Below are 18,564 nucleotides of genomic sequence, written 5' to 3' on the forward strand. Positions count from 1 at the left end.
ATACGGAAAACACTGGGAAAAAAGCAGATACAATTGACATGCTACTTCTCTTTCAACACTAAAATCTGCAAGGACAAAAGAAGCAACATGTGCACAGCGCTTCAGGATTCTCGTAGACTTTGCTGGGATGCTTTCTTTCATTGCAGTATTGATTAAAATATGCAAGACAAAAATCAGCAAATCTGGTACGTGTGCACATAGCGTTAAGCCGTCCCCTGACTAAGCTGTCCGCAGCGATACGCGTGGGGCCTGCCACCTTCCCGATACCACCATGACCTCTGACTTATGCTCTACAATTGGGTATTATACCACCACTTTGGCATAGCCAAACCCCCCCCCCCTCCCCCTCCCCCTCCCCCTCCCCCTCCCCCTCCCCCCCTCCCCCTCCCCCTCCCCCTCCCCCTCCCCCTCCCCCCCTCCCCCTCCCCCCCTCCCCCTCCCCCCCCCTCCCCCTCCCCCCCCTCCCCCCCCCTCCCCCTCCCCCCCCTCCCCCCCCCTCCCCCTCCCCCCCTCCCCCTCCCCCCCCTCCCCCTCCCCCTCCCCCTCCCCCTCCCCCTCTCCCTCTCCCTCTCCCTCTTTTCATCCCTCTTTTCCCTCTCTTCTTCTACTGAGTAGGTGGTGAGGCTGACATATATGATTCTGTAAGGCATTTCTGTTCAAACCCTCATAGGGACTCATTGACAGATCCTTCCGGGTTTTCACATCCCAGACTGCTGCTATGTGGGAGTGGATATTGTCCTTTGTTCATCATTACATGTTGATTCATTAGTGATATTGCTCAGTTGAACTACTAGGGACTCATCATGTATGCGCTTGTGGTCTAATACCCCAAGAATCACATGTGATATAGTATGTGTTTTTTGCCATTACTATATTATAAACCCTGTGGGCTAGATTAACCCTAGATTAGCCCTACTGAGAAACCTTGGAGGCATAGATAACCACTATTTTTGAAAATTGTGTATGTTACCTTGTATTTTATGTGTGGTAATACATTTTCCATCTGTATACAGGGGGAACGTGTTTGTACCTGTGCTATCCTTGCACATTTTAATTGTTTTTAATGTACACTTGTGTGTGTGTGCCTTTTTGGACCTAATATAAATTGTATTTATGTGAATTATACAAACCTTAGTCATTGTTACTATTACAACTGGTTGCGCGTCCACTATGCATGAGCTTTCCCCTTTCCCTCCCACTCATGTTGTTTCATGCAGGATGCAGCACCATTGTTTCATTCATAACATCTGAGCTGTGCATCCGGTGTCTTGTTGTAGCATTAAGCCGGCGTCACACTTGTGAGTCTCGCATCGGCATCACCCGGCACGGCCGCACACTCTCCAGACAGGAGTATCTCAGCTGCATAGAAATACATGCAGCCGACAAGCTCCTGTCAGGAGAGAGTGCGGCCGTGCCGGGTGATGCCGATGCGAGACACACAAGTGTGACTCCGGCCTTAGGCTATGTTCACACTAGAAAAATGATTTTTCTTAAGAAATTTCTTAAGAAATTTCTTAAGAGTGCACCTGTCTTAAAAAACGCACCAAAAACGCACCTGCGTTTTTGCCGCGTTTTTGGTGCGTTTTCGGTCCGTTTTTGGTGCGTTTTTATCGCTGGTTGCTCCCTGCGTTATTGTGCCAATTATCTATGGCAAAAAACGCAGTTAGCTGCAGAAAAGAAGTGACATGCTCATTCTTTTTCTTAAGAAAATCTACTGAAAGAATTTTCTTAAGAAAAAAACGCAGTGTGTGCACAGCTAATTTTTTTTGCCATAGGTTTTGCTGGGGAATGTCTGCAGAAAGGTTACAAGAATTTCTCAAGAAATTTCTGCAGCAAAAACGGACCCAAAACGCAGGTAAAAAACGCAGTGTGTGAACATAGCCTTATACTTGATCCCTCTTCGTTACCGATACAGTCACAGACCCCACAAATAAAACCTTCTCTAATCCTCAATGACCATAGATCATCGTGAGCCTTCACTTTAATTATTGAGCTCTATGGATAATGGAAATAGTCACCATGTCACACTATAGTAGTCAGGACTCCGGAGCACTGTCCCATGAAAAGTTGCAGTATACTCCATATCGCTCTGTCCCATGAATGACAGTCAGAGGGACAGAATTGTGCCAATGTCTGTGTCACCCTAATGGAGTTTCTGATATTTTTATTTATCTGTTCTGTTTTTACTCTCATTTCAGCACAACTCTTTCAAGTTTCCAATTTACCACTGCCATACCAAGCAGCTACAGTGCGAGCAGCCGCCATGATGAGCCCCATCCAGCCCTATGGGAGAGTATGACACCTACAGATGATTGCTGAACTGAATGGTCGTGTAATAGGTGAGTGATTCCCATTATTACTGCTGGGCTCTGCTTTTCCCAGAGCAGGGCTTAGGGTATGTGCGCACATTGCTTTTTACCTGCTTTTTACCTGCTTTTTTGCTGCTTTTTCTTCTGCGCTGTTTAATGCCAAAATGGATGTGTTCTTCTATTCAAGCAAAGTCTATGGGAATTTGGGTTTCTTGTTCACACTATGTTGTTCAAAATGCTGCCTTTTTCTGGCAGAACTTTGGTCAAAAACTCAGCTTTGCAGTGCAAAACCCAAATGGCAAAAACAATGGACATGTTGCTTCTTTGAAAAGCTGAGTTTTTGACCAAAGTTCTGCCACAAAAAGGCAGCATTTTGAACAACATAGTGTGAACAAGAAACCCAAATTCCCATAGACTTTGCTTGAATAGAAGAACACATCCATTTTGGCATTAAACAGCGCAGAAGAAAAAGCAGCAAAAAAGCAGGTAAAAAGCAACGTGCGCACATACCCTTATTCTTACTGTGGCACTTGCCTGCCCCTCTGTGGTACTACCTGGAATTGCAGCTTGAATGTCTCACATTGAAATGAGCTGCATTCCACCTGTCACAGGCAGAGTTTCTGCTGATTAGTGTCATGAAATGACCTTGGTGTGGAGCTAAAATATCCTGAGAAGCAGAAAAGGGGAGAGAAGGTTTCAGCACTCAGGTCTGTGACGCTCCTGCTGAGGATTTACATAGTGACGGTGGGTACATGTATTCATGCAGTTTAGTAAGTTTTCTGTACGGTTAGTTCACCCTGTGGCTAATTTGGGGCAACTATAAATCAGTAACTAAAGAAGAAGAGGCTGGAAAATGTGATCAGCATTGTAATAAGGAAAGACAAGTCACAACTGTAAACTATAGATTATGGCTTCTTCCCTATGTACGAGGATTCTGGGAGTAGGTAAAAGTCAGGAAAATCCGGGATGTGTGTGACTCGGAAAATGCATTCTGCTTTGTAATAGATAAATAAGGGGACTAGTGAAGTAACACGGGGGGGGGGATGGGTGAAGATTGTCAGAAAGGCAAAGGTTTTGTAGGATGATCAAAATGATGCAGTGACACCCAGAATTTTATACAAGGACGTACCAAGGGAATATTTTAGAACAATATTGATATATTACTGAAGTTTAATCAAATCGTGAAACGTTCTGCAGCTTCCTAACGTATAGCTGATATGAGACGTCTACATCTGCAGCCCCCCGGCCTCCTCCACACACTAAATCACAAGCACAAAACTTCTCTGTCGTCTTCAACATCTGACTGTAGCATTTTAGTCCCATAGATTTTGCTTAAGAGATGTTCCCAAAAAAACTCAAGTTATTCCTTATGTGCTGGGACCCCAGTGATCCCAATGTCAGGGCTCTGGACCCCTGGGGCTCTGCAGCTCTGCTTTGATTGTAGCGGACTTGTACATGCTCAACCTCAGCTCCATTTATTGTCTGAGTCTGCTGCAAACAGAGAACAATAGAGGTACTGTTGTAAAAAAAAAAAGCTAAGTCACAACTTTTTTAGGGAACTCATCATTGCTCAAAAATTATGTTGTTTTTTGTTAAAATCAAAGCAATTACTTGTTTTGATGAATCACAGTTTAGATATAACCAGAGCCTGGAAATGTCCAACCATTGCTGTAGGTGATAATGCTAAAAACCCACTGCGCTTAACATTCATGAAAAATATCCCATAAATATTCACCTTTTAATGTGAATGCTGATGAGTGGGATGCAGATATTGATACCTGTATGCTGTAAAAAATGTAAATAGAATTATTGCGCCGAATAAGATAATATCTGCATCCCATTCATCAGCATTCACATTAAAAGGTAAATATTTATTGGATATTTTTCATGAATGTTAAAGGGAACCTGTCACCTAGAATATGCATTCTGACCTATCAGCAGACGCATGTGTGCCCTAATTACACCTCGCTACCCATCCTTGTGTTATAAAATTGTATAATATGAAAGTAATAGGAAATATGTAAATTAGAGAGCTTCTGGTCACAGGGGCGGCGCCTTGCCCTATGGACGTCTGCATACTTTCCGTGGTATCACGCCCCTGTGGGCGTGATACCCTGGAGTCACATGAGTGACGTCCCCGTCGCTCATTCTATCCTGTGCACGTTTACACTTAGTATTGCGGCAGGCTTCTCTTCTGGGTTCTGCTTGTCAGTTTCAGACGCGCCCTGCGCATGCGCAGTGCGCGTCTGAAGCCAGTGCGTGAACACCCGGAAAAGAAGCCTGCCACAGTGCGCGCAGGATAGAATGAGCAACGGTGATGTCACTCATGTGATACCACGGTAAGTATGCAGACGTCCATAGGGCAAGGCGCTGCCCCTGTGACCAGAAGCTCTCTAATTTACTTAGGAAATATGAAGGTAATAAAACGTTTTTTATTACTTTCATATTATACAATTTTACAACACAAGGATGGGTAGGGAGGTGTAATTAGGGCACACATGCGTCTGCTGATAGGTCAGAACGCATATTTTAGGTGTTCACACGGGATCCAGATTTTAGCAAATACTTTGAATATAAATCTACCAGCAGAAATCCCGAAATGTAAATAATAAATTCATGAGGGACAGCCCCATCCCTTCCTGCTAAGCCCCAATGACTTCTCATACCCACGCATGGGTTGTGCTTTTAAAAACAAAAAAAGTGCCCTATTAATGCCACAATAATCACACAGGGCACAATGTCCCCCAATATCTTTTATAAAGTTGCAGATGATGAAACTTTTTATTAACATAAAACCACGGAATATCTATAACTTTTTCAGGCTCTTTCAAACCTTGCAGCCGATGCGATAACTCCACAGAGACAGGAGTGGGATGGTGGCGAATGTCGGATGGCTTCATCTCTTATGGGTTCATCTCTTAACCCTTTCCGCCTATGGAGCAATGCTAGGTATTTCTATTGCAGTAGGGATGTATTGCTGGGCATATAATGTCCCCAAATGGCTGTTCTCCAGGACATATACTGCAGGGTAAACCACCGACCCGAGTCAGTGTAAAATACACACGTCTATCCCGCGGTCTCTTCTCTGGTTGGCGACCTTCTCTTTCCTGTTCCGCTTATCTCAGTCCAGACCACCATGACACCCCATTGTGCCACTACTCATCTGTAGAGCTCGCTGTTTAGATATCTCTGTTCTATCCTCCTCCCCATCCCTGTGCCATAACAATGCCACCATCCTTCTACTACACATAATATGCTGCCCAGTGCCCCCTAATGCAGTACTGCAGAGATAAGTGCTGTACTCAAAATCACCCCAATTATTGCCATATACATAGTAGTCCATGGAAAAAAAATAATACTGCCGCACATAGTCACCCTTAATTGTAAGCAGACATTGTCCTGCCAGTAACCGCTGTTATCAGTGGCCTCAAAATAATTATTCCAGTGTCCTCTAATGGATAAAGTGTGCCTGAAAATAAATAACAAGCCAACAGGGCTAACGGTGTCCCCCCAATAATAATGCAGCATAGTAGTGTCTGTACCCATGGTGCACACAGTGGTTTATCTTCCTTTTCACATCTTCCAGGTTTGTTTTTTCCAGCTTCTTCAGGATGGTGGCAGCAGATTTAGAGTGGTCAATCAGTGGCACACAGTCATCATGCAGAGTAATCACCGGGCCGGAGCAGACGGCAGACACGGCCCTGGCCGATGCATTGTGGGTATGGGCCGCAGCAGCGCGGGCTGGCAGTGCTACTGATGGCAGCACTGCCCGGTTTCGCACGTGCTCATTCTGCTTTTCCAGCCTCCGGACGCTGTATAGTAGTGTCTTCACTTCTATCTTGGAGACCACTTTCAGATGTCCATGATTTTTCTCGTATCAGTATTTTGGATACCAGTTTCATCAGTATTCCTATGTGCCAGTTTTTATCATTCGTGTTGATCAGTGATTTTACACTTTATGGTATCTGCTGCTATCCGTGATTTTCATGGGTAATTTCATCCTGTGACGCAGATTAAAATTTGTCATATCTCTGTAATTTTTTGCGAATACGTTGTGCACAAAAAAAACAAAAACAGAAACGTGAATAACCAGTCGATTATAATGAAAAACACACATGTGAAAAACGGACATCTGACTGAGGCTTTATAGGCCGCCATACACACTGTCTGGCTGTTGGCTGTACTATCGATCATCCAGCAGCCATCTTGGCCGGCTGTCCCATGCACAGGAGCGCGAGTTTGGTCGAGTGCTCCTGTGTGCTCTATTAGCACGTTGTTGCCGCACAAGCTCGCTTCACTGCATGATTTGTGCACACACCTGAGGAGATCACGGGGTCACGAAACCAGGCAGGGCCACCCGTGACATCCCCTGACCCTCACCGGCCTGGTGACGAGTATTTTTCCCCGACCCCCTGGGGTGCTACAGTTGCACCAGTGTATGAATTTCCTTTGAAGTCTCAATGGCAGTGTCCTTTCCTGTCCTGGGTACGTGGAAATGCAGCCAGGACAGACTTCCTCTGTGATTGGGCACATTCACTTGGGGGGATCTGGAGGTCTCCGTGCTGGACACATGATTGTACGAGCCCTCGTTATATAACAGTCTGGTCAGTGGAGTGCAGACGATAAATCCTTCATCAGTGAGAACCTGGGTAATCAGATGACAGAGGTGACACCGTTGTATCTCTGACACTGTGTGATGGATCCTAAGCTCTGACCTGTGTCCTGCCCATCACTGGGAGGAAAGTGTAAGCTGGGGGATAAGATGGGGCTATCACTTCTGCCTTTGGGCTTTTTTATGATGAGTGATTCCATTTTTTTGTGGAAAGCCATTGGTCTGAAGGGTCCATCAAATAAATCTATTAGGACAGAACATAAGATCATGTGTTTCACCTTGGCAGGTGCAGATAAGCCACCTTATGTTTTTAGATACTTTACCTGGACTTTCTATGGGATTTGCAGGCGTCAAACAAACAAAAAAGTGGCCATGTTACAGGCGTCCGAGTGAGACTCAAAACTGTTCTGATTGATATTACATCTGGTGGATATACTGGCACCCATTCTGGGGCTCGCTGCCTCCTGGCTCCCCCCAACAAATAATTGCGTTCCTTGTTAAGTGTTAAATAATGTACATAAACTTTAGAGCAACATCTGGGGGAAAAAAATATAGTAGCCTTTAAAAATGTCTGCAAAAAATACCCACTACGGACACCAGGTATAATAATAATAATAATAATAATAATAATAATAATTTTTATTCATTTATATAGCGCTATTAATTCCACAGCGCTTTACATACATTGGCAACACTGTCCTCATTGGGGCTCACAATCTAGAGTCCCTATCTGTATGTCTTTGGAGTGTGGGAGGAAACCAGAGAACCCGGAGGAAATCCACCCAAACACAGGGAGAACATACAAACTCCTTGCAGATGGTGTCCTTGGTGGGATTTGAACCCAGGACCCCAGCGCTGCAAGACTGCAGTGCTAACCACTGAGCCACCACAAGACTGCAGTGCTAACCACTGAGCCACCACAAGACTGCAGTGCTAACCACTGAGCCACCACAAGACTGCAGTGCTAACCACTGAGCCACCGTGCCGCCCAGGGTATGGTACACCATCATAGAGTAACGTGACAGATTTATTAGGAGGCGTTGGCCCTTTTGTATATATGTCGCATTGTTACCTTTCCAAACTCCAAGTGAGCAGATGTAGATTTGTTCTACAATTTTATTCCGGAACATGGCGGAATGATCTAAGATCTGCGTGGTGGAGGGCGGCCCCAATCCTCCCACCGAGTACTTCTCTTCAACAAGTGGTAAGAACCGCATAAAAAGTCACCATTTTTTGGGAGGGGTTTCTACAATTCAGAGTAGCGTCAGAGTTTGTGACTTTACTTAGCCAGAAATCTCACCGGTCTCCTGATCACTCTCCCTTTCACACATCCGCAAGTCACAGTCGAAGTAAGGAGCACATTGCATGGATCGGTCGGGGTCTCCTGAGATCGGGTCGCCATATGAGGCTGTGTGAACGTGACAGGAGACCTGCAGCCGGACTTTGCATTGGACAATGATACAGTGCCTTGCGAAAGTATTCGGCCCCCTTGAATTTTTCAACCTTTTCCCACAAAAAATAACTGAAAATTGCAATGTGCAATATTATTCAACCCCTTTAAGTTAATACTTTGTAGCGCCACTTTTTGCTGCGATTACAGCATAAGTCTCTTGGGGTATGTCTCTATCAGTTTTGCACATGGAGAGACTGAAATTCTCGCCCATTCTTCCTTTGTAAACAGCTGGAGCTGAGTGAGGTTGGATGGAGGCGTTTGTGAACAGCAGTTTTCAGCTCTTTCCACAGATTCTCGATTGGATTCAGGTCTGGACTGTGACTTGGCCATTTTAACACCTGGATATGTTTATTTGTGAATCATTCCATTGTAGATTTTGCTTTATGTTTAGGATCATTGTCTTGTTAGAAGACAAATCTCCGTCCCAGTCTCAGGTCTTTTGCAGACTCCAACAGGTTTTCTTCAAGAATGGTCCTGTATTTGGCTCCATCCATCTTCCCATCAATTTTAACCATCTTCCCTGTCCCTGCTGAAGAAAAGCAGGCCCAAACCATGATGCTGCCACCACCATGTTTGACAGTGGGGATGGGGTGTTCAGGTTGATGAGCTGTGTTGCTTTTACTTGGGATGTTTAAAGTTTTGGAAATCTTTTTGTAACCACATCCGGCTTTAAACTTCTTCACAACAGTATCACGGACCTGCCTGTTGTGTTCCTTGGTCTTCATGATGCTCTCTGCGCTTTACACAGAACACTGAGACTATCACAGAGCAGGTGCATTTATACGGAGACTTGATTACACACAGGGGCTTATATTTATCATCATCAGTCATTTAGGACAACATTGGATCATTCAGAGATCCTCAATGAACTTCTGGAGTGAGTTTGCTGTACTGAAAGTAAAGGGGATGAATAATATTGCACGCCCCATTTTTCAGTTATTTATTTTTTACAAAAATTTAAAATAAGCAATAAATTTCGTTCAACTTCACAATTGTGTCCACTTGTTGTTGATTCTTCACCAGAACATTAATTTTTTTATCTTTATGTTTGAAGCCTGAAATGTGGGAAAAGGTTGAGAAATTCAAGGGGGCCGAATACTTTCACAAGGCACTGTACATGGATGTGTGACTCTGGCCTTATTGTTACAGGAAATCATCTAAGGCTGCTTTCACACATCCGGTTTTTGCTGAGCGGCACAATATGGCGCTTTGCAGAAAAAACGCAACAGTTTTTTTTGCTGCCGGTTGCATTTTTTCTGCATAGACTTGCATTAGCGCCGTATTGTGCTGCATTATCTTGCGGTGCTTCCAGTTTTTGCCGGATGCGGCATATTTAGCCCATGCGGCGGCCGGATGGAACGTTGCCTGACACGATTTTTTTGTGCGGCAAAAAAAACCGCATCGCGCCGGATCTGTCGCAATGAAGCGAGATTTACAATGCAAGCCTGAGGACGCCGGATGCGGCGTCCTGTGGCAAAAACCGCATCCGGCGGCCGGATGCGTTTTTTTGCACTGCGCATGCTCAGTATCAAGCCGCTGCTGTAAAAAAAACGGACGGGCCGCATGGAAAAACTTATGCAATGGATCCGTTTTTTTCCGCCGCATCCGTTGCATAGGTTTTTGAGCCGGATTGAGCCGCACTGCAAAAACCGGATGTGTAAAAGCAGCCTTAACCAGACCATGACCAGTACAGTACTGGTGAGCCTTTGGTAAGATGTGGGGTCGTCACTGAGGTTTTGTGTTTTTTGCCTCATCAAAGATCGCTCCAGTCCAGGAATTGCCCTGAAAATCTGTAGTCCTGATGCAGAGGTGGTGTGACTCCTAAGGCTACTTTCACACATCCGGTTTGAGCACTGTGGCTCAATCCGGCTGTGAAAACTATGCAACGGATGCGGCGAAAACACCGCATCCTTTGCATAAGTTTTTACATGCGGCCTGTCCGTTTTTTTCCGGTTGCGGCATGCTACTGAGCATGCGCAGTGGAAAAAAACGCATGCGGCGACCGGATGCGGTTTTTTCCGCATCGCGCCGCATCCGGCCTCCATAGGTATGCATTGAAAAATGCGCCGCAGCGGCCGGATGCGGCGCGATGCGGTGTTTTTTGCCGGAGCAAAAAACGTTGCAGGGAACGTTCGATCCGGCCGCGGCATCGGCTAAATCTGCCGCATGCGGCCAAAACCGGACCGAACGCAAGCCCCTGCGGCACAATACGGCACTAATGTAAGTATATGCAAAAAAAAACGCAAGCGGCGTTACAAAAGCCGGTTGCGGTTTTTCTGCAGAACGCCGTATTGTGCCGCAGAGCAAAAATCCGGATGTGTGAAAGCAGCCTAATTCCTTCTTTGCTGCAGATTTTGATTAAGTGCTTGTTTGTAGTTGCTTGTAATGACAGGATTTTTTGTGATCTCTTCAATCTTGTCACTGGACACCTGGAGAAGTCGCACAATGAGAAGCCCATGTGAATGGCGAGCGCAGCTTGTGCCTGTGATCACAGGGGTGAGGCCGGGAGGGTATTGCTCACAGTTTTGATCAGTTCAAAAACTGCATTGTGTTTGCATGGATATATTTGGTGCATTTTTTGACTACATGACCAAAATTTAATAGGCCAATTAATTCAAGAAGGAACAGATGGGGTAATTACCTTGAAAAACAACAAGCCGTTAAAAAAATAAATAAATAAAAATGCATGTTTATGCAAAAATTGCACAATGGTTTTTGGGCTCAACAAAGCTGCACCGTCCGGCCTCAGTTTAGAGGGAGTGTGTCAGTAGGATCCGCCCTGCTAAGGCCATGTGCACACCGGATTGTTATATCGCATTTTTAAAGCATTTTTTTTTTTTCAGTTTTTTTCTAAATTTCAGTTTTGTCACAAAACTGCAAGCAAATCCTGATGCCAGCAGTCAATGAGAATCCTGACGTCTTGTGCAGATGTTGAGTATTTTCTGCTTGAAGATTTGGTGCAGAAAATAATCTGCTGCATGTAAATTCTTTCAGCGTTTTCCACCCAATTAATTAAATTTGAAACACGCTGTAAATACACACTTTTGTGCTACATTTTTCCTGCCAAGAGATGCAGAAATGGTGCAGAAATTCCTGCAACCAAATACTCACTGTGCACACAGACCCTATGTGTATGCGGCTCATTAGGAGGTTGAATAAAATTATATCATGATATCATCGATCCAATGTTTTATTCGGAGAAATCAACATTTTCTTAAACGTACATTAACTGTTAAGATCTATGGGCCGGACACTGATCTTCCTGAGAATCTTCCTCCAGAGCTTATTGGATATGACAGAGGATGTGAGACATGTAATGACTGACAGTCCGCTCTCCGGATCTACATGTCTCACACTGGTAATGGTCACACTCCTTTACAATAATGTCTGGAGATGGATTCTCCTGGGATCTATGTCCGGCCCATAGATCTTATCAGCTCATTACACATAAAGGAAAACTTGGAATAAAATATCTGATCGCATATATCAAGATATTGTTTTATTAAACTTCCTAGCCTGCTGAGGAGGGACGATCTTACTGACAGATTCCCCTGAAAATAGCATTGCAGTACAACTTTAATTAGTTCCTATCCGTACACATGGGGGAGCGGGGAACAGCCCAGCACCCTCCGCACCAGGGCTGTGGAGTCGGTAAGCCAAACCTTCGACTCCGACTCCGACTCCTCAAATTCTCTTGCACCAACTCCGACTCCGGCTCCGACTCCGACTCCTACATATATTGCTTATAGTTAGGTGAAAAATTTATTGTAGTACATGAATATGTGTATGTGAACATCAGACATTTAATAATTTTTATGATACAATAATCAAGATATTTGGATAGAACATAAAATATATTTATTGGATACAACTTTAGAACACAAAAAACTGTAATAAATTGTAAATATGTAATACACTATGTAATATACAGTAGATTACATATATATCTTGTGTGTGTATATACACTATATATATATATATATATATATATATATATATATTACATATTTACAATTTATTAGTTTTTTGTGTTCTAAAGTTGTATTCCAATAAATATTTTATGTTCTATCCAAATATCTTGATTATTGTATCATAAAAACAATTAAATGTCTGATGTTCACATTGTACTACAATAAATTTTTCACTTAAATATAAGCATTATACTAAATGTTGTTATTTAGTAAAATATTCAGCACATTCTGCATTGCACTCCTGTCCCCAATTTATTATATATTTTAGGAGTCGGAGTCGGTGCATTTTATACCGACTCCGACTCCACCAAAATGAGCTCCGACTCCGACTCCGACTCCACGACTCCGACTCCACAGCCCTGCTCCGCACTACAGGAGTGTTTTCTCATTGAAATGGATGGGAGGATTTTTCAAAGTTTGCAACTTTTGGATCAGAATCATCTGTATATGTGTGAACTTGCTCTTATGGTGCGAGTCCACCTCAAAGCCGGGGACCCCTTGTCACTTACATCTTTGCAGGACACTCGTCTTCCAGAGATCTATATTGCTGATCATTTTATCTACATTTTGTGAAATGCATCTGATGCCGCTGTGCAGCGATGTGGTCGGGCCCATACAGAGGATAAAAGGTGATTATAATTAATATTGTCTGCAAAGTTCCCCGAAGCTGATTACAGCAGAGGTGAGACCTGCGTTCTATAGAATTATTCGTTGCTATGGGCACCGTGACCTTTTACCTCTGCAGTGAGTTATACTTTTATTTTTGTGTAATAATAACGAACGCTTTTATCTGTTTTACACCTTGTACGATTGTGTGAAATGACAGCCGGCTGTGCGCACAGTGTAATGACGGAGCCGGGGAGGTATCGGGGCTGATCGCTCTCCACGGTCAGTCCCAGAATAGACCCGGGAAGCTGCGCTCTGGAGTGATCCTGCCGGCCCAGGTTACTCACAATCACGGGTTTCTATGGAGACTGGTTTCTTTGCTTTTGATTTATAAATTCCGGCACTAATGAATGTTGTTTTTTTTCTGATTCCTCAGTCTAGGAATGTGAGCGCCGAATCCTGGGCTCTGAAAGTTACAGGTTATGAATCCTTCCCTTTACCTGCTGACCGAGAAGAGCCAGGTACAGTCAGAGGAAACAGGTGAGCGGACGACCAATGTAATATCTGCAGAAATCAAATGAGGAGAAAATTAGGTCACTGCAGCTTTAAGACAAGTTCATTAATTTCTGGATTTATTTCTCTTGTGCCTGAGCTGGGAGATTCATAGATCTTGTTGCAGATGAAAGGCGGCCATGTGTTCTGTGTTCAGCAGCAAAACACAAAAAAAAAATCACATTCTGATGGATGGAGATGAAAACAAAGTCAGAATAGAAGTAGGGAGGAGTGGCACAAGGCTGGCGCCACTTCAGAGCCGCCGCACAATGGATACACTTTGATGTGCCATAGGTACAGTGGATGGATTTATGTGTTGCTTGCTTTTTTTTTCCATTTGACTGATACTTTGTTTCCTGATATTACCGTATCCCTCAGTGCTGTCCACAGATTGGGATCACTCTCATGGTGCCTGTCAGCATCGCAATTCAATTCTCATTCATTAGCTAATTAGCATTTGTTTTCCCAAATGAGCACTATTTAGGGCACCTGTACATGAGGAGCTCATCAGTGGTAAATATACCAGACCGTATAATTGCATCGGCAGTGTGGATGAGATTTCCTGAATGGCCACGTTGACCGGCTATACACGTTTGCAATCTGCAACATGTCGCTTTATGGTGCAAATACCACAGTGGACGTGAAATGTGCAGAGAATCCAGCCACGTTTCCACTGAAAAATATGCGGTGTTGTCAGACACCCCTAGGCCGTGTTCCCGCAAATCCTACACATTCCTTTCTTTTTCTCTTTTGCAGAAAATTTGCTGCATTAAACGTCCAAACTAAGTGGATGTGACTTCATGAAAACTCCTGACTGCTCTGCGTGGGAAAAAAAATCTTTTTTGGTGCATTTTTTTCCTTCCTATACGTTTTTCTCTAGGGAGACTGAAAAGTGCGCATGTAAGAACGCATTTGTGTTTGTAGTTGCAGAATTTCAGTGTTTCTGGACTAAAAAAAAAAAATTATTAAAAATTGCTTCCCAAAAATGCATTAAAACTGCAGCAAAGACACAATAATCAGAGCAGATTGCTGTTGTGTACTTTGTTGGAGACACCTGCAAAAAAGCCACAAGGTATTTCCGCTAGAGAAAACTTGGCCTAAGTGTGCCCATACACCTACTGTACACCTACTAGGATATAACGGGTTTCACCATTATGTCCAGCCCGAAAAAGCATGACGAATAGTGGTACACATACGTAAAGTAAAACCAGTATTAGGCCTTGTGCGTACAATGCTTTTTTTTTTTTTTTTTTTTTGGTGCACTTTTGGGTGCAGTTTGTTGTATGGGTGCAGCGTGCATGTATGACCTTCCCCAGCAAAGTCTGAGAAATCCAAAAGGCTGTGCGCACATTGCTTTTTTTTTTTTACCTGCAGTTTTGGTTGCAGAAAAAAAGAAGCAACATGTCACTTCCTTTCTGCGTTTTCCCCTGCGCTTTGCCATTTACAATGTTAAAAAAATGCAGGCAAAAACTCACCGAAAACACGGCAAAAAACGCATATATTTTTTATGCGTTTTTTTGGCTGGAGGTGCGTTGCTCTGCCAGAGGATGCGTTTTTCAGTGGAGAAACAAAACTGTAATGTGCGCTTACCCTAAGGGGTTGTGCACACGGCACCTTATACCCACGTAGTTTTTGAAGCTGGAGACGCAGGTGGTGTTTTTCCTGGTGTCGTGCCTATTGTCCCTTTTTTCTGTTTTTGCAGAGGCTTTGCAGCTCGTTTTTGTCTTTTATTCCATTTATAAAATGATGGCAGCGTCCGAGTGTAAGCCGCCTGAGGAATGATCAGGTCACTTCTTTTAGCCCTTTCATGCCTTCCGAAGCCTCAAGTGGTTAAAAAAGAGGAAACCTATGCACGAGTCTTTACACATTGCTGTGCATTATTTTCATTTTTTTTCCTAGTTATTTCGCACTGATCCCGGCGGCTCCTGTCAGAGGCACCATTTGCCCACACCCTTACAGGCTGACAAAACGACAACCGCCTGGGCCCCGGTGCAGAATCTCTCGCAGGGCCCCCAGTGATCTTGGGTCTTTAATAGTATAGGTTTTTCATTGGTCCCAGGGCCCGGGTGCGATTGCAGCTCCTGCACCCACTATAGTTACGCCCTGCTTATAGGTGTAGGGATATGTTCCTATTACTATGAAGAAAAATAAATAATTAAATAAACCTCCTGCAAAGACTATCAGTATGCAGTATACCCTAAATATCTATACATGCCCCCGTATCTGTGTATTTCACACCTTCCTGCCGGTATATATACACCTCTGATTTCTTAGCAATTAATTCATCCTGTATCCTATAATGAGAGATGACACCTCTCCATGTAGTGATGATGATCTATAGATAGATCCGGTCATTGGCTGATGCTGGGCTACAAAGTATCACCCAGGTGAGGGGGCTGACGTAATACCCGTAATTGGGCAGAGGAGGGCTGGGGGCGCTTACAACCCCATAGAGGAGTAGTGTGTGTGTATATATAATGGCGCATAGACACCTGTAGTGGCAGCCTCAGCCCGGGTATGTCAGGAGTGTGATTCGTGCAGCCCCCCGGCCCCTCACTAGGGGGCGTTCTAGTTACACTTCTCTCTCGCTGTGCCATACTCCCTGGGAAGTGATGATATTTGATGCTGAGGTGCTGCCAGCAGTCAGGTTCAGAGCAGAGGATAGATGCGGGATTTGTGTGTTATCCCCTGCCCGTCTCCATGCCCTCCTTCTCTTCTTCCTGTGGATTTGTGGGCATTGTGCGCGTTGCTTATTGTCTGCCCTCCGCGCTCCAGGACAATAGGCAGGTGTGTAAAGTTACTGCTTACCTAAGTTCCATCTATTCTGTGCTGACTTGTGACAGCGTCTGGCTACAGAGGAGCTTGGGTTACCGCGCAGCTGCTGCTACTGCATTTGGTATCCGTTCCACAGAGACACTATCTACCCCCTCCTCCCCTCTCCCCATGTCTGTCACCGATTCTACGCCTTTAATATCCGTATCTTCTGCTCTTATTCTGTCTGTTGGTTCTGTGCATGGGCTCGGACCTTTTTTTACTTCTCTCCTCTCGCCTGCAGGATCTCCTGAGGGGTCGATTATATCCGGGCTAGATGAAAACACGCTTGCAGCCAGTTCAGAGGAGCAAGCTCGCGATCAGAGGGAGCTCGCAGCTGTGATAAGACGCTTCCTGTCACTCTTATAGTAGTGTTACCCGGAAACTTGTGTGATTGGTTCTCCTCTGCTGGGTCTGCTTGGCTTAGGGGCTTAACAATGCTGGCTGCCGAATTAAATGAGACCCTTCGGGTTCCAGAACTGCAGGTCCCTCGTCTAAGCGACAACACTTCAGCCACCAGCAACGCAAACACCCCCAGCCAACGCCGGCGGCGATTCAGAATGAGGCGATCCAAGACTGCACGAAATCGAGACAATGCAGACACTTCGGATTGCTCTGGAAATTTGGAATACCTGCAACTTCCTTCCATCGAGATCACTCCGTCCAGTGACGAGGACAGTGCCCTGTCAAACACCTCAACACCAAGCACCTCGCCAAGGCGCCATGGCCTCCGACCCAAAAGTTGGGGGAGTAGGAAGGATAGCAGTGAATTGGACGTGCTCGGGAACAGTGGGAACAGGTAAGGTTTCCAGCAGCTAATTCCAATGTTTGATTTTACCTTTATGCATACCTGCTTTATATGTATAGTTAGTGTACAGCAGAGCGGGCACCTCTATAGTGCAGGGCACTGCTTGGCATGAAGCCTGTTTACAGTCCTCTCTTGTGCCTTGTTACGAGTATCGTCCAGCTGTGCTGCCTTAGCCTTTCTAGACTTCCCTGGAGGAGATCACGGGGAAATAACTCTCCTACTGAGGATGCTAATTTAGGTATTTGTGTTTCCATGGCAACAAGGCACCACTACCACCAGTATAATCCCATGGAAACACTGGGAAACTTTCTTGCACTGTGCTGTTTTTGGTGGAGGGAGGGGGGGGGGGGGGGTTGCTACTCTAATGTATCAGACAGGGAATCGCAGTATTCCTAGAGTCATGAACACCATGTGTGTCCTATGTATATGTGTGTGATATATGTATTTCATGTCTATTGACCCTCTCATTGTCTGATTGCTTAAAAGTCAGATTGTCTTGGCGTGATACCTCCTCTTACTCAGAATTGATCTTTCAGGAGATCATGACTTGGAGCTTATTACTTAGATTTTCATTTGGAATCTGATCCACATCAAAAACCTCTTCAACTTCTCTTGAAATATCATCCAATTATAACAATTGGAAATCCACGTCACTGTTCATACAGCAAGTTTTTTTCCCCAATGGGGTTCTGAAACCTCAGTACAAAATAAGTGACCTGTTACTTATTTGATGCGGCATTATCATGCAATCTTCTCCAAATATCACCTGGTCAAGTCAAAGGCTGCAGAAAAAAATGCATAGGGGGAAAAAAAAAGCTTCAAAACCCTCATTAGATCTGGAAAAAGTTGTAAAGAACCTCATAGTTTCCTAAAGTAGATTTCTCCACATGCTCCTTATAAAAGCTCTTTGTGAATATGGCCTAATGGGGCCTCGACACACAGAGTTTTGTAGAGCTTCTTAGGCTATGTGCCCACGGGACTCTGTACCCGCAGATTTTGCCGCGGAAAACCTGCGGATTTATCTGGATTTTCCAGATAAATCCACAGGTTTGCGCAAGAACAAACACTCTCCATGTTATCCTATGGGATATGGGGAGTGCTGTATCAATGCTGTGGTTTGTGCGGCTGCGGGAAATGCTGCAGATGTCCCGCAGCCGCACGTAACTGCATGTCAATTATTCATGCGGAAATCTCTGCGAATGTGCCACTTTTCCACTATGGAGACAGAGGCCGGGACTTCCGCAGGTATTTCCTCACTTGTCCCGCAGGTTTACCGCAACAAAAATGCTCGATTCCCGCAGCAATGGATAGCTGTGGATTTCGGGGAGCAGCTGCGGTAAACCTGCTGCAACATCCGCGGGTACGTTGTCCCGTGGGCACATACCCTACGATTTTCTGCAATAAAAAAAGAGAGCTATGTTCAGATTGAGCCTAGAAGTCTA

The 18,564-nt window shown here is 44.6% G+C and overlaps 1 protein-coding gene across 3 annotated transcripts in view; it reads left to right on the top strand.

Moving 5' to 3' along the window:
- The first annotated feature begins 16,771 nt into the window (after positions 1 to 16,771).
- Positions 16,772 to 18,564, top strand: part of GRAMD1B (GRAM domain containing 1B) — a 260,555-nt gene continuing 258,762 nt past the window's right edge. Inside the window, exon 1 of one of the 3 annotated variants that reach the window (XM_075327726.1) lies at positions 16,772 to 17,113. In XM_075327726.1, the coding sequence (XP_075183841.1) occupies positions 16,875 to 17,113 (239 nt within the window). In that variant the 5' untranslated portion in view covers positions 16,772 to 16,874. The remainder of the gene's footprint in view (positions 17,114 to 18,564) is intronic. The other 2 variants (XM_075327714.1, XM_075327715.1) reach the window with 2 other exon arrangements.

Source organism: Anomaloglossus baeobatrachus, chromosome 11 (genome assembly GCF_048569485.1).
Source record: "Anomaloglossus baeobatrachus isolate aAnoBae1 chromosome 11, aAnoBae1.hap1, whole genome shotgun sequence".
Taxonomy (NCBI): domain Eukaryota; kingdom Metazoa; phylum Chordata; class Amphibia; order Anura; family Aromobatidae; genus Anomaloglossus; species Anomaloglossus baeobatrachus.